Source organism: Peromyscus californicus, unplaced genomic scaffold, assembly GCF_007827085.1.
Source record: "Peromyscus californicus insignis strain IS unplaced genomic scaffold, ASM782708v3 Scaffold_21__1_contigs__length_65335640, whole genome shotgun sequence".
Classification (NCBI taxonomy): Eukaryota; Metazoa; Chordata; class Mammalia; order Rodentia; family Cricetidae; genus Peromyscus; species Peromyscus californicus.
In genome coordinates, this window is record NW_026294514.1 from 13779808 (window position 1) to 13802790 (window position 22983).

General features: G+C 42.9%; 2 protein-coding genes across 13 annotated transcripts in view; one reads left to right on the plus strand and one right to left on the minus strand.

Annotated features, from left to right (window-relative positions):
* Window positions 1-80: 80 nt before the first annotated feature.
* On the minus strand, window positions 81-22667 carry Wdr12 (WD repeat domain 12). 2 transcript variants are annotated; one of them, XM_052749578.1, is made up of 14 exons: window positions 22544-22667; window positions 21873-22099; window positions 18048-18142; window positions 15898-15992; window positions 14377-14483; window positions 12762-12877; window positions 11642-11796; window positions 9995-10040; window positions 8204-8289; window positions 5314-5454; window positions 5100-5205; window positions 4850-4982; window positions 2770-2842; window positions 81-192 (listed from the first exon to the last, which is right to left on the minus strand). In XM_052749578.1, the coding sequence occupies exons 2-14, from the start codon at window positions 21911-21913 to the stop codon at window positions 115-117; spliced, it is 1272 nt and encodes a 423-aa protein (XP_052605538.1). In that variant the 5' UTR covers window positions 21914-22099; window positions 22544-22667; the 3' UTR covers window positions 81-114. The 2 variants fall into 2 exon arrangements, with proteins under 2 accessions (XP_052605538.1, XP_052605537.1); XM_052749577.1 differs by having other exon boundaries at window positions 21873-21953; window positions 22544-22653.
* Carf (calcium responsive transcription factor) overlaps window positions 22592-22983 on the plus strand; it is a 79836-nt gene continuing 79444 nt past the window's right edge. For 9 of the 11 annotated variants that reach the window (XM_052749565.1, XM_052749575.1, XM_052749564.1 and 6 more), the window contains exon 1: window positions 22593-22713. The gene's annotated coding sequence lies outside the window, so the exon portion shown is untranslated. Of the gene's footprint in view, window positions 22714-22983 lie in introns of all 11 variants that reach the window. The other 2 variants (XM_052749572.1, XM_052749574.1) reach the window with 2 other exon arrangements.

Here is a 22983-nt window from a genome sequence, read left to right on the forward strand (position 1 = left end):
ATTTTGGGCAAGCCCTCTCCAGTATCATTCACATAGTTTATGACACAACAGTGAGACACTAACTAAAAAACAAAACAGAACCCAACAAGACAGTCTTTGATCAATCATTCATTTTCAAGCCCCTACATGGGAAGTGGTAGGTGAATATCTGTAGGAATACAATTTATTGTCTGCTCCTCCACTCAGAAGTAGCTGTGTAAAAAGAGAAAGAGAAAAGTAAATACAAATATACAGTAACTAGACATGATTAAATATGACTTTGATTTTGTTTCGGTTTTTCAAGACAGGGTTTCTATGTGTAAAAGCTCTGGCTGTCCTGAAACTCACTCTATAGACCAGGCTGGCCTTGAACTCACAGAGATCCGCCTGGCTCTTCCTCCCAGTGCTGGGATTAAAGGCGTGGCCACCACGGCCTGGCAAGACACTGTTCACAGAGTATGCATATCCTGTACTCTGACCATATTTCCATCTATACCCTTCCTTTGCTTCTTCCCCAGCAGTTCTGCTTCTACTTTGATATCATATATATATAAATGAGTTGATAGATGTAAAACCACCCAGCTTGAAACACAGTATTTAAGGGTGCCAATTAGAACAAACGTCTCTACTACTAGGTTAAGCATCTCCAATCCAAATGCAGGTTGGAGATGTAGCTCACAGGCAGAGCACATGCTGAGGACACATACAGCTCTGGGCCAATTTTAATGATATAAAGATGTGTTGCATCGGGCGGTGGTGGCGCACGCCTTTAATCCCAGCACTCGGGAGGCAGAGCCAGGAGGATCTCTATGAGTTCGAGGCCAGCCTGGGCTACCAAGTGAGTTCCAGGAAAGGCGCAAAGCTACACAGAGAAACCCTGTCTCAAAAAACCAAAAAAAAAAAAAAAAAAAAAATGTGTTGCTTTGCCTGCCTAAGGCACCTGATTGGCTAAATAAAAAAAAAAAAAAAAAAAAAAGAAAGCCTGTTACACTGTTACATTGGCATGATGCCACAAGTATAATCGTACACCTGACCCGACGTGACAGGTCACAGAAGACAGGTGCATTTAAAGTATTTTATAATTTGACAACCTGTATAACACAGACACAAAACAAAAAGTAAGTTCACATTTAGATTTGGGTCCCATTCCAAGACATGTCATAAATGTGCAAATATTCCAAAATCTGAAATGCTTCTGGTCCAAAGCGTTTCAGGTATGGGATGTGCAATCTGCATCACTATACAATGCATAAAATATTAAAAGCAATCAATCATTTTGGTTGAGACATAGTATGCTATTGTACTTCCAATGAAGTACTTGCCAAGGAATATAATAAACTAAAATAGTCTTTAGAGGACAGGTTTTTATGCTCTAGCCTAAGCTGGCCTCAGATGTGCAGCCGTCCTCCTGCTTCAGCCTCCCCAGACTGCGATGACGAGTGTGAGCTACCACACTCAGAACTAGTCAAGTTTTTAAAAGACAGTGCATTATTTGCAGGCAAATGTATACTGCAAATTATATAAGCAGCTCTAGGACCTACAACCTGAAAGAATTATTGGACAAGAGCTTATCTATGCACATAAAAATTACTATAATTCCTTAAGTATATTTTATAATCCATATTTACTCTTTAAAATGAATTCTGTAAACTTAATTATGTAAAATACGCCTGCAATTCCAGCACTCAGGAGGCTGAGGTAGGGGAGGCTGCTGTTAGCTTGAGGCCAGCCAGGGCTACATATCAAGACCACAAAACCATATCGAGATCACAAAAACAGCACACTAACAAAAAACCTTCTAAAACAGGTATTTCAAACTAGAACTACTGTGATACCATCAGTACGAAGTAGTGAACTTATGGACCATACGGGATTTGTAAATAATGTCTCATTAAGATATTCATGAGGCACCTGGGCCAACACAGGCCTGTGAGTAACACCAGCTACTAAGAAGTTGAAGGTCTGCCTGTGCTAGAGCAAGTTCCGAGCTAGCCTGGGCAACTCTGACAGCCCATCTCAAAATAAGAAAAAGAGGGCCAGTGTACCGGTACATGTCTATAACTTCAGCAATTGGGAGGTGGAAACGGGGTTCAAGGAAGGTTCTCTTCCGCTATACAGTAAACTAAAAGACAGCCTGGCTCCTATACATGAGCCCCCATATTAAAAACAGAACGAACAGGGCTGGGTACATAGCCAAGCAGCAGACCACTTGCTTAGCGTGGTAAGAACCTGGGGACTCTGTCCCTAGGACCGCCAAAAGAACTAAAATGGTATTCAGGGGGAAATGACCTGTTTCAAAAGGTCAACTTTTGTTGGGTGCTGGTGGTACACACCTTTAATCCCAGCACTCGGGAGGCAGAGGCAGGCAGATCTCTGTGAGTTCGAGGCCAGCCTGGTCTACAGAGTGAGTTCCAGACAGCCAGGACTGTTTCACAGAGAAACCTTGTCTCGGAAAAAAAAAAAAAAAATTCAATTTTTATTACTCTTTAAATAATTAAAGGGCAAATCTGTTTTTAGTTTTTTGGTCTGGGATGTAAAAAGAATTACGAAAATCAGAAACTTAAAACTGCTAACTTTAAGCTGGGCAGTGGTAGCACAGGCCTTTAATTCCAGCACTCAGGAGGCAAAGCCAGGCAGATCTCTGAATCTGAAGCCAGCAGGGTCTACAGTGAGTTCCAGACAGCCAGAGAAACAGCCAGAGAAAAAACAAACCACACCAAAAAATCCTGCTAACTTTAAACATCAGGTCTATCCAACTTTTTTCTTCACCAGTAACTTGTAAATTCTTACCCCTGTGTCAGTCCAGTCCACACTTAGAACTTTATCTTCATGAGCAGCGAGATCATAGAGAGGAGCCTTACAGCTGAAGATGAAAATACACATGTTACATGCATTCAGGGTTTTAACACACATTATGGATAATTACTAGTACTTTTCTCAAGACTTTTACTGGATTTTACTACAGATTTATTATAACAAACACTCAAGATGCAAAAAACTTATTCACAACTAGGTCCATTTTCACACTTTTATACTTTTATCCCAAATCATGGCTTTATATACTTGTCCAGCCATCTGTATAACTCCTAAATATATATTTCTAACCCAAACTTTTCCCTTGAGCTTGATATGTGTATCTAAATACATGAAAGTTGACAGGCAACAGACACAATCAAATCAAAACTCTCTAATTTCCCTCATAAGGCTATTTTTCTAAAAAATAAAGAGAATTATTTAATTATTCAATTATTATTTTGATTTTGAGTATGGGTGTTTTGCCTGTGTGTGTCTGTGCACCATATTCATGCAGAGGCTGGAGTTCCAGATCCGTATCCCACCTGGAACTGGATGGTTGTGCTGGGAGCTGAACCCAGGTCTTCTTCCTCCAGCTCCATGCTTTCCCACTTTTTCTTACCACAGTACATAGCATTTCCATACACCCAATCACTTGAGCAGAAAACATGGGCAATTTTCTTTGATTCTCATCTCCACATTTTTTTTTTTTTTGGTTTTTCAAGACAGGGTTTCTCTGTGTAGCTTTGCGCCTTTCCTGGAACTCGCTTTGGAGACCAGGCTGGCCTCGAACTCACAGAGATCCGCCTGGCTCTGCCTCCCGAGTGCTGGGATTAAAGGCGTGCGCCACCACCGCCTGGCTCATTTCCACATTTAATCCATGAGAAATTAACCTCGCCAGAGACCTAAATTCAAATAGACCTAGAACAAAATCACTTATCCCTGACCCTACCACCACACTCTGTGCTCCCATGCCCTGTTCTCTTGGATAACAATGGTCTTTTGGCATCTATTCTTGGTTCCTTTTTCAAACCCTCAGAGCCTTGCCAAGTCCTGCTTGATATATTGATTACCTGCCTCATGCTCTGCCAGTCTCCCCATTTACTTCATCAATACCGGCTTGGTTGCCAATTTACCAATACACGATTCTCCCCATTTTATCTGTGCCTTTCTCTACCATGCATACATGCACATACCTTCAAAATGTGGGATTGGCTACTGAAATTTCTACAAAGAGAAAGTCTTGCCAAAGTGCAGCTTTACTGTTCTGCTTTGTTCATACTTACTGCTACTACCAGAAACTACGTTAATTATCATAGAAAATGTCAACGAAGACATCTAAGCCCTCTAAGATATCGTAAGATGTTTGAGGGCAGATTTAAGGTTAAAAACATACATGAATGGGTACGTAGTTAACGTCACCTCTTCTAACTGTAAGTTAATGGGTGTGTTTTAACTTGGACATTCTGTATACACTAGTATCACAGTATTAGCCTATGAATAAAACAGATTCCTTTGGCATCTAATTATCTTTGAAGAGACATATTTTTGTTACATTTTTCTATTTCTACTGAAGTTCTGGATAATTAAAACCTTTTCTCCTGCTTTATAAAAAGGTCAGAAAGATGGATTTTATAAGCTGTGTGGCTTTATTTTTAAAAGAGGGCTAAAAATAAGCAACAAGCATGAATAAAATTCCTTTGTTCCTGGGCTTTGTAGGTACATTTGTGTGCCCGTGTATAAAGAATAACATGTACGTGGGTATTGTCCCGCAGGTGCTGTCCACCTGTTTTCCTGTGAGACTCACCAAGTAGGCTCTGCTAGCTAGCAGTCCCCAGGGATTCCCATGTTGTGTCTCCCCAGCACACCTGGCACTGTTCACTTGGTTGATTTGGGTTCCGGGGTCCTCACACGTGCTAGGCAAAAACTTTACTCACTGAGCTGTGCCTGCAGCCCAATCCGGGTTTTTTTGAGTATTAGTATTTGTCGTATCAGGTAGCACAAACCACACGTGGGTCTTCTGGAAGAACCGCAAGCGCTCTGAACTTAGAGCCACGCTTCTAGTCCCAACATTTACCTTCTTGTATCCCACAGCTTGACAATGTTGTCTAAAGAGCCTGAAATGAGCTGCTGTTCGTGGGTGGGAGACCACTTCACTGATGTTACCCAGCCTGTGTGTGAGGTGAGGGACAGTGACACCAAAGACCCGTCTGAATGAAGAGAAAGAAAATGCAATGGATTTTAGGAAAGACAAGCAGAACACACCCAAAGACTATCTGCAGAAACTTATCCTTTTTATTTATTTTTTTAACATTCCTCACTGTTACCTTTAGTTCGGGGATCCCACAGTCTAATATGCCTATCTGTGCTTCCAGATGCCAAACGTTTACAAAGGGGAGAATAGGAAATACAATTAAACACTTTATTTCCTGTCTGAAAATAAAAGGAAAGAACATTTAACCAGAAGGCTAAAAGTAACCACCTTTAGAAATGTATTACTGAAAAAAACGAACGTTGATCGGAGGAACACCACAGTCTTACCAGAGTTGACTTAAGACCACCAGATTCAACATCCCACACTCTAATTGTGTGATCCCAAGACGCACTGCAGATTTCTTCAGCATCTGACCAAAGTACTGAGGAAACTGCTTCTGTGTGGCCAGAGAGGGTCACCAAGGGAGTCTAGAAATGAAAGGTCCCAAAAAGGGAAAAACATTCTCACCACAGAGTATCTAAAACGAGTAGATTTTAGGGTCGGGGTGGTGGCGCACACCTTTATGCTAGCACTCAGGAGGCAGAGCCAGGCGGGTCTCTGGGTTCCAGGCCAGCCAGGGACACATTATGATACTCTGTCAAAATAAAAGAGTAGATGTTAATGTCCAAAGTAGCTATGCCAGACTTTTTGCCCAGTGGATTATTTTGTCTTTATAGTAATCCTCCAACATAGATGTTTCTGTCTTTATTTTATACGTGAAGGGGCTCAGTGGACAAAATGTCAGCTGTCAAGGCTGATGACAAGTTTAATCCAGGGACCCAGATGGTGGAAGGAGAACCAATTTCCGTAAGCTGTCCTCTGACCTCACACACATGCCATCACACACACACACACACACACACACACACACACACACACACACACACACACACATACACACACCCCACATAAATGAAAAGTTAAAAAAAAGTCTTAAAACCACTGGTTTCTCCATCTAAACAAGCTAAAAGTATGAACCAGGGATTTCACAATTCAATACCAAAGTGCTAACTAGGGCTTACATTATATTCTACTGTATATAAACAAAAGTACAGTGTTCCATAAGTTTTTCTGTTTGTTTGTCTAGCCAAGGGTGGCTCTTAACTATGTAACTGAAGTTAGCCATGAACTCGCAGTCCTCCTGCCTCTCCCTCCCTAACGCTGGGATTACAGGCATGTGAGAGCATCCCCGGCTCTAAATGATGTAGCTAGTGTTCTTCATTGCTGGGCCATTTCTCCAGTCCCATCGGACCTTCAACAGTTTTTATGTTTATGATGAATATAATCACTAACGCATGGTCACGTGCTCAGTGGCACCGCTGACTCAGCATCTCCCTTTCCTTTAAATACAAGAGGTTAGATCACATGACAAACACCTTTGTAACAGAGCAGGATCGAAGTCAGGCTCATGAAAGCAGACAGTAGAATAGCCATTGCCAGACTTGGTAGAAGGGGAAAATATCAGTTAAAGCACAAACTTCCAGTCACAAGATGAAGAAAACTGAAGATCTAATGGATGGTGATGGCCACATTAATTTGAACATGATAACCATTACGGATAAGTGTATCTAATTATGTCAAATATATCCAATCACTGTTTGTCGGTTAGATTTAAGGTTGGAAAAAAAAAGAAAAAGAAAAAGCCAGGTATAGTGATGCATACTTGAATCCCAGCAATCAGGAAGCTGAAGAACTCCTGAAAATTTGAGACCAGTGCAAGTCGGTGAGTTCCAAACCCACCTAAGCTATCCAGCAAGATTCTGTCTCACACTAAACAAACTTTGTTTAATAAGACCTAACTGCTAAACGACAGAATTAAACTCCATATTAATGATTTCTAGTGTTTCAGGTTATAAGTGAAAACACTTAGTAGCTCTAAAGTGAATTTTATCTTCAGTATATGAAATAGCATTAAACAGTCAGATAATTACTGTCAAACAAGAGTTAATGATTAAAATGTACCACGACAGTCCTACCACTCAGTAAGATTGATTCATGTTATACTATCCGAAGCCTCAGAAAAATGTAGCAACAGTACTACAAAAAGAAAGCATAATCATGGCTGAAGCAACAAGACAGTAGAGAACATAAACAAAAAAAGGGGGGAGGGGGGCCCTGGAGAGCTGGCTCAGCAGCAGTTAAGAGCACTGACTGCTCTTCAGAGGACCCAGGTTCAATTCCCAGCAACTACATGGTGGCTCACAACTGTCCTGGGGGCATGACACCATTATACAGACACACACAGACAAAATACCAATGCACATAAAATAAAAATAATTAATTAAAAAAGACTGCTGAATTATCATACTTTCATCAAACAGACCAAAGCCAAAGTCAGTCAATTCTCACAACTATTTACCGTTTAATAGACAGAGACAATTACCGAAAATGACAACCAGTCAAATGAAGACAATAACTGATAGGGTGCCCAGCCCCAGTGGATACACCCACAACTCCTACACCTAAGGCTCAGGGAACACTGCAGAAGAGAGGATAAAAAGACTGTCAAGAGCCCGAGGACCAGGAAATATGCTGTGAGACTGTCTCTCTTAAAAGCGACAAGGAAGCTCCATCGATGACGGCCTCAACAATATGGCTGCCTAAATAAGACCTGAACAAGGAAGGACACTATCAATAGCCATGCTAGCGTGGAAGGTGGAAATCTCACGGGGCCTCTCCCCCAGACAAAGAACTACAGGCAACTAAGGACTGCTGAGAGTAAGAGAAGTATTCTCTTTCAGAGATGAGCTCCAAATTGGCTATCCAGTACCAAGTGGTCAGCTCGGGAATCATATATACACAAGAAACAGTAAAGGGTTCAGCAGGTTATATTTATAATATTTATGCATTTATACACATATACCTAGCAATAACAAAGAAAGAGAGGCCAGAATTTGGGGGATGTATACATGGAAGGAGTTGGAGAAGGGAGAAAACGATGTGATTAGATAGATAGATATAGATTTATTATGTGCAGTGTTCCGCCTGCATGTATGCCTGCAGGCCAGAAGAGGGCACCAGACCTCATTAAGATGGCTGTGAGCCACCATGTGGTTGCTGGGAACTGAACTCAGGATCTCTGAAAGAGCAGCCAGTGAGTGCTCTTAACCTCTGAGCCATCTCTCTGGCCCTGATGTGATTATATTTTAATTAAAACAAAAACATAAACAAACTTACCCTTGTTAGTCCCAATTGCTCTGTTTTTTGCTTCTTTCTTGGCCGATTTGTGGATTCTTCTACTTCATCTTCTTCATCTGTAGGGACTACATCATAGAGAAATATTGAAAAATTTAGTAACTATTAATGGCAAACTACAAGAATGTCTGATATTCTGGTATACAGTTTTCTTTCTTTTTTCAGTTATTAGGTAATGTATATTCCTTGTTATTTTGGTTAACACAAAATTGTATATAAAAATCATATCTGACCACTAGAGTATTGCAATTCAGTGTAAAGTACCTGAGACTCAACCCTTTGTAGTAGCAAAAGGAAGAACATTTCCTGGATTGGCAATCAAACACAGACAAGGACTTTTTGTTGTTGTTATTTTGGTTTTTTGAGACAGGGTTTCTCTGTGTAGTTTTCTGCCTGTCCTGGATCTCGCTCTGTAGACCAGGCTGGCCTCGAACTCACAGAGATCCACCTGGCTCTGCCTCCCAAGTGCTAGGACTAAAGGCGTGCACCACCACTGCCCAGCAGTCTGGGGATTTTTTAGAACTGGTTTATAGATGGTTGTGGGCCACCATGTGGTTACTGGGAATTGAACTCAGGACCTCTGGAAGAGCAGCCAGTGCTCTTAACTGCTGAGCCATCTCTCCAGCCCAAGCATTTTTATAACATTTATTAATACGTATATTTTATGCTGTATTACACATATTATTTAAGTTGCTTAAACTGGTTCTGAGCACATTAACTATTTTGTCAGCTGTAATTGGGGTCTGAACTGTGAACAGCAATTCCATCAGAAGTAGTAGGGTCTTCTGACCTTTTTACATACGCAGAAATAATTCCAGCTGTTAGGTTTCAAAATTTAAGAATTTGTGTGGGTCCCCTCCTGTCTTTTGTTTCCATCAGCACCCCTAACTTCTTTAGAGAATCTGTCCTCTCCTTCGACTGTGTGTTTTAATCTGTATTTTCAAAGTAAGCTAGGTATGGTGGTGCATGATTATAATCCCAACATTTGGGATGCAGAGGCAGGAGGATCACAAGTTTGAAGCCAGGATGGTCTATACAGCCAGTGCCAGGCTCCAGGATAGTGTGGGATATATAAAGACCCTGCCTCAAAAAAACATTTTTTAAAGACATTTTCATGTGTATGCATTTATGTGTGTGTACCATGTGTGCCTAGTGCCCAGGAGAAGGTGTCAGATCCCCTGAGACTCGAACTGAGGACGGCTGTGAGCTTGAGTGCTTGAACTAATCTGGGTCCTCTGCAAGAGCAGCAAGTACGCTTAATCACTGAGTCATCTCTCCAGTCACTCAAAACTTATTTTTAAGTGACTTAAAATGAGTCAAAATTATTCAAAAACAATTTCCAGGGTTTTTAATTAAATGCACTCTGAGATCTAAGACAATTTGTTATACATGTAACAAATCAGTGACTGTCAAATGAAGAGGTGGTAGGGTTAAAAAAGAACCAAAAAACTGAAAACAAAAATGTACTAATTTGTCTTCATACTACACTTTTTTTTGGTGGGGGGGTTGAGATAGGGTTTCTCTGTGTAGCTTTGGAGCCTGTCCTGGATCTTCCTCTGTAGCCCAGGCTGGCCTTGAATTCACAGAGATTCACCTGCCTCTGTCTCCTAGCTCTGGGATTAAAGGCGTGCACCACCACCGCCCAGCTACACTTCTTTTTGTACATACTAAAACACATTAGTCTCTTTTTACAGCAAGTATGAGAAATAAAAGTCTCTCACTAAAATTCTAGAAACAAGATTAATAAGTCAAAATACAAAAAAGTATTGATACCTGTAGACCAGATCTTCAGCATCTTATCCCAGGAGCCGCTGCAGAACTAGACACACACGAAGGAGAAAGCATAGGTAATGACTGACATCATCTGCCCCGCCCACTCTTACTTTCAAAGTTTTCTCTGCTTGCTTCACTTCTCGGTGCACAGGCTCTGTAATCTTTACTACTGGATAATCACATACTCGGCTTCCCAGTCTTCTGGAAGCTGTAGCCTTGATCTCCATGGCAACCAGCTGCCGTTCCTATATGCACCTGTGTCCTGCACAGCTGCTTAGCTCAAAGTGGGAAAGTAAGCTAGACTACACTAATAGGTCTACTACACTAATAGGTCTGTTCTGCTTCTAGAACCTTTACAATAAACCTGAGAAATGAAGTTAGACTTTCCTAGGGGAAACAAAATAGATTTTCCCCCCGAAGGGACAAATAGTACAGGATAAAACTAGGAAGTATTTCATGTAGAGAAAACCAGTATACGGTTCAAAATGAACCAAAGTGACTTGGGAACAGAGAAGGTTGGGGTATGTCAGCTACATTTAGCCTCCATTCCAGAGACTTCCTGAGGCCCAAATGTATCATCACCTTCTTGTTCTGGCTCGTTCATTCTTTCTTTGGCTATCACAATCAAATTTTCTCTTGAGTTTTAACACACTGAAGATGTTTCTGCTCATGTATAAGCAAAATATAGTCTAAATTCCCAGCCAAAAGACAAGAAAGGTTAATTCATCTAAATCTGTACTCAATAACATATAAACTTTCTGTGACTCAAGATAAGTCATAAACCTTTATCTCTACTGAGTACATCAAACATTCTGTGTTACTCCAAGTTGCAGAACATTCTTAAATCTGGAATTCTCCAATGCAGCAAAGGGAACTTTCTCAGACTAAGAGGGTTTGCAAACCTTCATAAGTCAATGAAGTTATCACTTTCTGGTTTGTATCCATTTTGTTGTAACAAAGAACAGGCCAGGCTGGGCATGGTGGCTCATGCCTGTAATCCCAGTACTTAGAGGAGGCAGAAGCAGGCCGATCAACAGGGACATAAGGCCAGACTGGACTGCACAGGGAGAATTCCAGGGCAACCTGGGCTACAGTGAGAACCTGCATCAAAAAACAAAAATAAGGGACTGAGGATTTAGTTCCAGTGCAAGTACAAGCTGCATGTCAGCACTGATGGTGAAACACTGTTAACATTAGCCTTCGTGTACTAAGGCCTGGGTGTCACTTAAGACATTTAATGATGACAGCACTTTAAGAGAACCTGATGAACTGAAAACACTGTCAATTACTATCGTTTAAGGTTATCTTTACTTGTTCTCTCTCTCTCTCTCTCTCTCTCTCTCTCTCTCTCTCTCTCTCTCTGGGGGGGTGGTGTTTCAGGGTTTCTCTAGAACTATCCTAGAACTCACCCTGTAGACCAGGCTGGCCTCAAACTCAAGAGATCGGCCTGCCACTGCCTCTCAAACACTGGGACTAAAGGCGTGTGCCACCACTGCCCGGCTTAATCCAATTTTTAATCATTTTTAGCCTCTGATTGTTATGGAAGTTACAACCATTAGGAACATATCTATAGAGTATGTTTACTCAGTTGCTGAAATTCTAACTCAACACAACAGTGGCCACACTGTTCTAACAGGGACCACTCACTTTGGTTCCTGAGCTGTCGACTGCTATGGAGTCCACACTCCCAGCATGACCTCTGCAGCAGTGGAGAGCTTTGACTTTGTTCTTCTCCACGTTCCATTCCCATAAGAGGACAGTCTGGTCCATTGAGGCACTCAGGAGTAAGCAGGACAAATTGTCTGAAGAAAAGAGAAAACGAGAAACACAGTACAAAAATCTTAACTGCATCTTTTCTATCAGTCAGTATTTTTGTAACTGTTTTAATAATAATTAAGATGGGCTACTTTTAAAAGAGAGCTATCATGGTAAAAAGGAAAAATTCTTAAACCAAGGCTAGTAGTGTGCACCTGTAATTCCAGTCAGGAGGCTGAGGCAGAAGGGGGACAGGTTGAGGCCAGCCTAGGCTACACTGTGACCACCCCAGCCCCACCCCATGCTGTCACCAAAAAGAGAAGACTCTTTGAAAACAGGAAAAATGAGTTCAATGTACTTACTAACTTGAAAATGTACAGATAATTAGTAAAGACTTCCTCCTTAAATTTATAGACTTAGAGCTAGGTATATGGCTCAGTGGCAGTGTGCTTGCCCAGCGTGCACAAAATCCTGAGTTCAGTCTCCAGGACCGGGGGGAACGAACAGCAATCTATGGATTTTAAAAATACTAATTCTTGCCGGGCGGTGGTGGCGCACGCCTTTAATCCCAGCACTCGGGAGGCAGAGCCAGGCGGATCTCTGTGAGTTCGAGGCCAGCCTGGGCTACCAAGTGAGTTTCAGGAAAGGCGCAAAGCTACACAGAGAAACCCTGTCTCGAAAAACCAAAAAAAAAAAAAAAAAAAAAAAAAAATACTAATTCTTGCCAGTTGGTGGTGCACACACCTTTAATCCCAGCCCTCGGGAGGCAAGTGGATCTCTGTGAGTTCGAGGCCAGCCTGGTTTACAGAGTGAGTTCCAGGACAGCCAGGCAGCCAGGGCTACACAGAGAAACCTTGTTTCAAAAAACATATATATTTATCTTTCCCTTTTAGTACTGTGTTTCTGAAACCTAGCAACTGAGCCACGAAACATTTTCACCCAATCATTCTTTTGCTAGACTAAAATTAGTTCAGTTTTAGACTCTTAAGATTCCTCTTAAGTAGACTCTTACCTTTTTTCACCCAAGCCACATCTTTCACAACATCTGTATGTCCTGCAATAGTCATTATTGACTTTCCTTCCAAGGACCAGATCCGAGATGTCTTATCGTAAGAACCAGACAGGATCCTACAATGGGAAAAAATGCTATGAAATACAAAAAGATGACTTTCGTAGGCCTGAAAATTAGTTGTTTCTATGGCAATGGCAAAGTAAACTTGGGGAAGAAACTCTTCTTTAATACGAAGAACAAGATTTCAAAGCATAACAGCTCAGATGTTATACTAATTTTCTGAACCACTAAAACAATGTGAGATTTCACTTTTATTGTTGCATATGATATAAATTTCACCAAAGCAATACACACTGCTTGTAAAGCCTAACATTCCTTAATTAACCACTAAAAACTATTCAAGAGAACAACAGAGATGAGATGTAGCTCAGTGGTCAGCACTTGCCCAGCAAGCAGAAGCCTCTCGATCTGCACCGATGTCCAGCACCACACACACACACAAAGACACACACACACACACACACACACACACACACACAATACCAAAGCAAAAAGGAAAATCACGAAGAACAAAAGAAAAACAAAGCCAGGCATGGTGGCACACCTTTAATAACAACATCTGGGAGACAGAAGCAGGAGGATCTCTGAGTCTGAGGCCTACATAAGAAGTTCCAGGACAGCCAGGACTACATAGAGACACATTGTCTTAAAAAAAAAAAAAAAAAAAAAAATCTAACTTTATATAATAATTCCAAGTTCTTTTCAGGATGACAAGATGGTAAAGCACCTGCTGCAAAGCCCAGGGACTTGAGTTCAGTCCCCGGAACCATGTGAAGGTGGAAGGCGAGAACCAACTTCACAGAGTGGTCTTCTGACTGCCACACTTTTTATACACATGTGCAATGGCGCACACCCCCCCCCCCAAACAAAACACATAATAATAAAAATAAAATGGCCCCCAAAAGGAAAGACAGAAGTAAGCTACCCCCATCAACTCCTAAGATGTTTTTTCTATAAGTACAGCCAGTTAGGAGCATGATCAGTAGTAGGCATGTGCTTTAAGACAGTGGTTCTCAACCCAGGGTCGAGAGCCCTTAAGGAGGGGGTCGCATATCAGATATTTACATTATGATTCAAAACAGTAACAAAATTAGTTATGAAGTAGCAATGAAATAATCTTCTCACAACATGAGAAACTGTATGAAAGGGTCGCAGCATGAGGAAGAATGAGAATCACTGTAGTAAGACATCCATACCTCCTTGACTCCAGGCTGCCCATGTTAGCCCTACAATAGCATGACTGCATCTTCATGGTAGTGGGTGGGGAGATCTGGGGCCATAATATTAATTTTTCTCCTCTATGAGGCAATGTTATCTCTGGTCTTAAATATCAATGACTGCTGACTTACATAGAATACAAATATCACAACATTTTCAAACAAAGAAACCCTAATAATAAACACTTGTTTCTTCTTGACTATACTGACTGTAAAAGCCTATTTGGTAAGGTCACTGGTAATCACTACACGAAGTTGCTTTAACAAAGCAAAGGCATCAGAGAGAGACAGTCCCACTGTGGAGGCACGTAAGAAACAAAAGTACACGCCATGCATACCACTCTTCTGCCCCTTCAATCGAGCTGATCCAGTCATCATGGAACATGCACTGCTCTGGCTGGGGCGCGGTGTATTTCTCCACGTATTCTAGTTCCACAACCTCTTCCTAGTCACACAGAGAACAGAAAATAAACCAGTTTGTGGTTTTTTTGTTTGTTTTTTGTTTTTCGAGATAGGGTTTCTCTGTGTAGCTTTCGAGCCTGTTCTGGAACATGTTCTGTAGACCAGGCTGGCCTCAAACTCACAGACATCCACCTGCCTCTGCCTCCTGAGTGCTGGGATTAAAGGTGTGTACCACCACTTCCCGGCTGAGGGGACAGCTTTTAAATGTTACTTTGAAGGAAGAAAATTTTGGAGCCATTTAAAAAGTCAAGAGTTTTCGTTTGGCCTCACATTAAGCTAAGAATATGAACTTATATTAAAAGTGGGAATAAAAAGATATTTTTAAAAAGTTATTCAGTTTTATTTTAAATTATGTGTATATGTGTGGGCTTGTGCACACGAGTGTGGGTGGAGGCTAGAGGCATGGAATCCCTCTGGAGCTGGAATCACAGGCAGTTGGCAGTTGCCCAATGTGGGTACTGGGAACTGAACTCAGGTCCTCAGGAAGAGCAGCAAGCATTCTCAACCACTGAACCTTCTCTCTAACCCCTACAAGAAAGCTTCTATGTTAAAAACAAAATTAGATAAGCAGAAAGATCATACAAGCATACTTTTCTTTCAGGATGATGAAAGAGTTCTGGAAATGGGAGCGGTGACAGTTGCACAGTGCTGTACTTCATATTACTGAACTGCACACTTGAGAACAGCTAACATGTTGAGTTTGCTCTTACATATATTTCATCATAGTATTTTAAAATCACGAAATATAGGGGAAATTACAAATTATATTCTAAACAATTTTATTACATTTACTTATTGTGTGTGTACATCCATGTATTCCACAGTGTACATGGAGGTCGAAGAACCAACTTGTGGGAGTTGGTTCTCTACTTCTACTGTGGCGGTCATAGGGATGAACTCAGGTCATCAGGCTTCGTGGCCAGCACCTTTACTCAGTCAGCCATCTTGCTGACTCCAAATAATCCTTTTTTCCCCAGGCAGGGTCTCACTATATAACCATGGTTAGCCTAGAACTCCCAGTCTCCCATTGACTGCCCTCCAGCCTTCACATGCAGGCTGTGCACGCACCTACACATACTATATAATAATAAATAAGTGAACATAACTTTAGAATGTTTTCTAAGACTCCCAAAGAAAGTCAAAAGGTCAGGCAGTGGTGGTGCACACCTTTAATTTCAGCATTTGGGAGGCAGAGGCAGGTGGATCTCTGAGTTTGAGGCCAGTCTGATCTACAGAGTGAGTTCCAGGACAGCCAGGGCTACACGGAGAAGCCCTGTCTTGGAAAACAAAAACAAAAAAGGGCAAAAACCTTGGGTGTTGAAATCAATTTAGGCTGATTCTATAAGCAGTTACTCTAGTAATGTATTATATCAAACATAAGCAGTACTTGGACTTACCGATGAAATGTTTTCCAGTTCCATGTGTTTGACCAAGGGCATTCGAAGAAACTGGCCCTTGATAAGGAAATCGAACTCGACATATTTGTGGAGCTCTGCAAAACAGGAAGGGTCTTAATAATATCAGTGCCATATGAATGAGAACCCTGCAGCAATCACGTCTCAAGTACCCACTGCTGCCCCAGTTGCTCTGGAACTTCTCATACTGAATGGTTTTGGTTTTTTGAGACAGGGTCTTTGTCCTGGAACTCACTATGCAGACCAGGCTAGCCTTGAACTCACAGAGGTCCACCTGACTCTGCCTTCTGAGTGCTGGGATCAGAGGTGTGCGCCACCATGACACTCGGCTACACGATTTCTAAAGAACCAATATACTTTGTTCTGTTTATTACGCTTGGTTTTACGGTGGTGTAATGACTTTAGGGGCCAGGGGTTGAGACAGGTTATATGTACGCCCAGCACATGTTCTACCACTGAGCTAACTACACCCTACTAATCTTGTCTTTTGTTTTGAAAGAGTGGTTTATTGAGTAGACAAAAGAGAGCAACAGGCTGGACAGTAGCTCGAATACCACCTGAAGCCTATCACCTCATTTTCAAAAGCTTTTGTTCTACAGAAAATGTACAACATACACAAAAGTATAAACAACAGTGAACACCCACACCCTACTCCAATACAAGAGTTTGTGAAGAATCATTTATTTCTATTCCTGTCTCCATTCTCTTGCTAGCTTCTTCTAAAGCAACCTCAGAAACCATACCATTTCATGTGTAAATGGCTTTATTGTACATCTCTAAAATCTAAGGAATTAAAACATAATGTTAAAATATTAACTATGCTACTATCATATACTTAGTCATTATTCATGTTTTTTTTTTTTTTTAAATTAATTTAACTTCTATTTTGAAACTGGGTCCTACTGTGTAGCCCACACTGGCTTCAAAAATCACTATATAACCCAGGCTAGCCTCCAGAGGCTAGACAGATAGAGGTCTATCTCTGACTCATCGTCTCGGTCTCTAAACTACTGGAATTGCAGGTGTGTCCCATCATGCACAGCTGCTCATATTTTAGAGCAAACATTTTAAAGCTGGCACCTAACTGGTTAATGTGTCCCTTCAATCTTTAAAAGGCCCCTAAAAGGCACCTCCTTTTTCTTGTCATTTCTTCATTGAGGAAAATGTGTCAACTATCTTATTTCCTACATTCTGGGCTTGCTTAATTACATCTCCAAAGTGTCTTTTTTTTAAATTTTTATTATTGTCTTGTGTATGTATGCAAGTGTGTGTGGGCATGTGTACCATGGTACCCATGTGGAGGTCAGAAGACAACTTGTGGAGTTGGGTCTCTCCACTTTTATTTGGGTCGTGAGGATTAAACTCAGGTCACCAGGCTTGCACCATTGGAGAGCAAGCACCTTCAGCTAGCTGAGCTATGTCACGGCCCTACAGAGTATCTTTTAATACGTTCCTCTATCCTCTACTATATCCTGTTAATCAGTGAGCCTTCAATGGTTAAGACTTCAGGCTGCCTCACATCAACATGCATGCATTAACTAGTTGTGTGTTCTTTTTTCGCATATGTGTGTGAGCACGTGTGTGTGAGCACATGTGCGTGCATGAGTGTAGAAGTTCAAGGCTGATGTTGAATGTCTTCCTGGCTCATTTGCCACCTTAAATATTAAGGCAAGGTCTCACTGAACCCACAGCTTGAAGTTTCGCTGTCTGGCTGGCCAGCTTGCTCTGGAGTCCCCCACCTCTGTTTCCAGTGTGCTAAGATGGCAGGCAGCTAACCACCCCAACCTTCCTTTATGTGGGGGTTAGAGATCTGAACGCTGGCTTCGTGCGTCCACACAAACACCTACTCACCAAGCCAACTCTCCAGCCCTTATTTTTTTTCTTATAACTTATTTATTTTTATTTTGTGAGCATTGGTGTTTACCAGCATGTATGTCTTTGTGAGGGTGATGGATCCTAAGTTACAGACAGTTGTGAGCAGAGGCAGGTGAATGTCTGAGTTTGAGGCCAACCTGGTCTACACAGCCATAATTACCCTGTCAAAGAAAAACAAACAAAAACAAACAACAAACATATTTATGTGTAGCTGGGTGCTGTACCCTCTCCTATCTCCTTGGAGCATATACACCTACCATTTTTGGTCTCCAGCAATTTATTGATGATGTTACTAAGGTCAGCAACTTCAGAGGTGGCAGGGATTGAGAAAGGAACATCATCTACTGAATATCTGTAAGAGGGAAGTGATATATTAGTATTATGTCTATACATTTTGGCAAATCTGCATTTACTCACTCAACAACTATTCACTGAGCACATCATCTCAGACACTCGCTACATGGCATAAACAAAATGAGGTGAAATGTCTTTATTCCTTTTTTTAACAGAAGAACTGTTTTCTTTTTTTTTCTTTTTTCTTATTCATTTTACATACCAACAACAGATCCCCCTCTCATCCCTCCTCCCACCCCCCACCCCCCCCCCACCCCCCCGCCTTCCCCCATCCCCTCACCCAATGTCTTTATTCTTAAAAGAATCAAGCACAATGAAGCCATGTGAACACAGTGTCATAAATGGTGAGACTATCAGAAATGAGTCACGAGCAGTGGTGGCGCACGCCTTTAATCCCAGCACTCGGGAGGCAGAGGCAGGTGGATCTCTGTGAGTTCGAGGCCAGCCTGGTCTACAGAGTGAGTTCCAGGACAGGCACCAAAACTACACAGAGAAACCCTGTCTCAAAAAAACCAAAAAAAGAAAAAAAGAAAAAAAAGGAATAAGTCACTTCAACCAGAGAAAAGGGGTATGAGTGCAGGACCCAAAAGAACGCAGCTACGAAAAGTGACGTTGGCCAGATAAGGGAGGGACGGCCTGGAAATGAGACCGTGGGAAAGTAAGGACAGCAGACCAAAGGAACTTGCTCCTATTTCAGGCCCTGATTTTCCTCTAGGCAGTGTTCAGAGATAAGCCTAATGACACACGGAGTGTTTTAGGTCCCATATACTATGAAATAGTTTTTAATTCTTTGTGTAGGCAACAAGGAACCACTGTAGCAGTCCAAGTTCAAGAATAACAGCAGGACTCTGTTTAGACAGATCTTTACAGCTGTGCCACAGACTACATTAGAATAATATATGACTGGAGGCAGAACAGAACCCAAAGAGAGACAAGAAAATATTTGCAAATCATTTATCTGATAAGGAACTTGTATCCACAATATATAAAGAACATTTATATCTCAGTAATAAAAGCGCTTTTAAAAAAAAAAAAAAAAAAAAACGGGCAAGGGATTTGAATAGATAGTTTTCTAGAGAAAGAGCAATGACCAACAGGCACAGGACCAGACCACAGTGAACATCACTTCACACCCATCAGGATGTAACTAAAGCAATGGTGACAATCCAGGGAAAGGAAAACCTCATCCATCGGTGGTGGGAATGCAAAACGGTGCGGTTACTTTGGAAAACAGTGTGCCAGCTGCCCTGAAAGTTAAATGTGGACTTACCATTTGACCCAAGAACGACACTTTCAGGTACACACCAACGAGCAATGAAAACACATGTTCACTGGGCATGGTGGCATGGACTTTTAATCCCAGCATTTGGAGGGCACAGGCACGTGGATCAGTGGTTCTGAGGCCAGCCTTGCCTACACAGTGGGTTCCCAGGCAGCCAGGGCCAAACATGTTCACATGGAAACTGTGCATTAATGCTTGTAGTGGGTAGCCATTCCAGCTTTGATCTGTAAGTTCCAACCCCCATTGAGACTTCGGCAACTGTCACGCCTACAAGGCGGGGCGAAAGGAGGCGCCTGGGGACCCGAGATCTGGATCGGCTGGCGCTCTCTCTGTTGCGGGACCCTGGACTAGAGAGGTGTACCAAGCAGAGCTCCAGAGAACGCCGCTGGACTGCGATACACCTTCCCCAGACTCCGCGACCTACCTATCCCTTAATTTGTAAGTTACGCCATTAAATAAATCTCCTTTTATCTACGTGGAGTGGCCTTAATAATTTCACCAATATCTGGCGCTCACGTGGGGCAAATTCCAAAGGCCTGGGTGGCTCCCACCCTCAGCCTCTTCCCCGGCTAGCGGGTACCTAAACCCGCCTGCAAAGTTCCATATAACCAGGGAACGCCTACAGGGTCCCGCAACAGAGAGAGCGCCAGCCGATCCAGATCTCGGGTCCCCAGGCGCCTCCTTTCGCCCCGCCTTGTAGGCGTGACAGTTGCCGAAGTCTCAATGGGGGTTGGAACTTACAGATCAAAGCTGGAATGGCTACCCACTACAAATGCTTCCACAGCCACTATTCACAACAGCTAAAAGACTGGAACAACCTAAATGTCTTAACTGGACAATAAGAGACAAGGACTGGAGAGATGGCTCAGTGGTTAAGAGCATTGCCTGCTCTTCCAGAGGTCCTAAGTTCAACTCCCAGCAACCACATGGTGGCTCACAACCATCTCTAGTGGGATCTGATGCCCTCGTCTGGCATAAAGTTGTACATGCAGATAAAGCACTCATATACATCAATAAAAATCTTAAAAAAAAGAGAGACAACGAGCCATATAATGGACTATTAGACATAAAATAAGTGAAGTATTAGGGTAGTCTGCCTAATGGTTAAACTATAAAAAACAGTCAGTGAAAGATGCCAGACACAAAAGACCACAAAGTTTGTATAATTTCATTATACAAAATGTCCAGGATGGACACCTACACAGAGATAGATGGTACATAGGTAGGTCGACTTGGATGGGAAGCATTTAAGGGGTTGAGTAGCATCTAAAGAGAGATGAACTTTTTTCTAAAATGGATCATGTAAATGGTTGTACAATTCTACTAATATGATGCACCTGAATCTCACAACACTATATATGTATCACTAGTAAATTTCGATCTGTGACTTATTTATACATAGACACATAAATACACACATATAAATATATACATGCACACAGTCCTGGTTGTTTTATCAACTCAGAAGCTAGTCATCTGAGAAGAGGGAATTTGAATTAAGAAAACACCTCCATTACATTGGCCCATAGGCAAGTCTGTGGAGCATTTTCTGGATCAATGACTGATGTAGGAGGAACCAGTCCACTGTGGGAAGTGCCACCCCTGGGCAGGTGGTCTACAAAGTGAGTTCCAGGACAGCCAGGGCTACAGAGAAACCCTGGACATGGAGAGAGCAAGCTACAGTCCAGCATCCCTCCATGGCTTCTGCTTCAGTTCCTGCCTCAGCTTCCTCTGATGATGACTGTAATCTGTGAGCCAAATAAACCCTTTCCTCCCCCCAAGCTGCTTTTGGTCATAGTGTTTTATCACACTAACTAGAACACATACACCTAGTCAGGTCAGTAACTAAATTGACCTCATACTAATAAAAAAATCAGCTCTAGGAACCCCATATTCAGAGACCCAGCTTCTACAGAGGTTGAGAAAAGCAAACGAAGTCCTGCTTTCAGAAACCATTGAGACACCATTAACAGACAGCCTGTGAACACAAGTGCCAAGCTCGCCCCTCAAATCATGAAAAAGTGTGCACATCATTCAGAAAGCAAACTCAGAGCCCGGTTCCCTCCACACACAAGTCAAATGATAAAGAGCTCACGAAGGTGGGTAGAAAAATGGAGATTCGGGAAGCCATCTAAGACGTGCCCACCGCTTCCAAATGGGATGATGATACAGGGCAGACGTGAGGGGCCGGGAAGGGAGGGCGACTGAAGTCTCTTTTAATTGTTTTTTCTATCCGGCACTCAGGTTATCTTATTTGCATGAAGTCCCTTTAATTCCAGCCAGATACCTGCTAAACTTCTTTCAGCTCTGATTTACTAAAGCCTTGGCTCTTTCTCACTGACTGTCTATTCCCAGACAAGGATTGCCAGTGCCTACAAGGGTCCGAACCGAAGCGGGTCTTAGAACCAGACGGGCTCCGGGAAGGTAAGGGCTGACGCGGACTTACTTCTTGTTCTCCGTGTAGAAACGCGCCTGGAGCTGTGCCATGGCGGGAGGGCACACGCGAGACCTCTCCACGAGAACGTATCTGTTGACAACCAGGGAGCTCTCAATCAGCCGAGTGCGCGGCCAGTGCAGGGGAAGGCAGGCTTCTGCTGCCTTCCTCCGGCTTCCTCAGCTCACACCACGAGGTTCCCTTTCCACAGACGCGCCCAGCCCGCACACATCAACCACCTATCCCGAGATTTAGGAAACATCGATTAGTTAAGCAAAGTCTTCAAAGCAGCCAGTCCCCGACTACGTCTCTGTTTCTTACTCTCTATTTAGATCCGCAATCGATTAGGACGACAGGGAAAAGATTTAATTAGAGTCTTATTATTATTATTTGTTTTTTTAAGGGTGTCCTTAGCCCGGATACTTTAGACTCAGCGCTCAGAGACTACAAACCCCAGAAGGGAGCGCGTTTCAGGCGCTCTGAACACTGGGAGTTGTAGGCTTTATTCATTTATCTCTTCAGCCGCACCGTACTCAGGTTCTCTTATTTGCTCTTAAACTCCCTTCTCTGGCCAGATAGTCCACTTCCTGCTCCTTAACTCTGGGTGACAAAGGTCCCGCCTATTTACTTTTTATGCACAGTCCCAACAACAGCCGGATTCCACGGAGACCACGCGTTCTTACCTCAAGGGGCCGAACGGAAGCATGGGAAAGGAGAACGAATCGGAAAGGGAACTGGGCGACGGTGGCCGAGAAGGGTCCAACCTCCTGAGCCTGTACCGCGCCTCCCGGCGGGGCGCGCGCGCGTGCGCAGTGTGCTGGTCTCCATGGCGGGGCCTCGGAGCCAAGACGAGGTTGAGTAGACTCGTTTTGAATTTTCTCCCTTCTGCTCCGGCGGACTCCCTCCCCCGCCCCCCGTCTCGCGTTGTGGGGGCTCACGGCGGCGGCAGGGTTGGGGCGGGGGGGGAGGGAGCCGGAGGTCTGGCAGAGCCATCTGCCCCCACGGACGGGGACGACGCTCCCGCTCGACCTCCCTTCTCCCTCCTGCCTCCGCCTCCTCCCGTCACCTCCTGACCCTCCCGGGCTGGAGCAACCGCCGCCCCCGCCCCCGCCCGCCGCCCGCC

Excerpts from the sequence above, each read along its gene's own strand:
- Wdr12 (XM_052749577.1), bottom strand. The coding sequence starts at position 22,566 with ATGCTTCCGTTCGGCCCCTTGAG. Across the intron at positions 5,455-8,203 it reads AGCAATTGGGACTAACAAGG|ACTCCCTTGGTGACCCTCTC; the intron begins GTAAGTTTGTTT and ends TTTCATTTCTAG. Across the intron at positions 2,843-4,849 it reads AAGCTGTGGGATACAAGAAG|CTGTAAGGCTCCTCTCTATG; the intron begins GTAAATGTTGGG and ends TTTCATCTTCAG.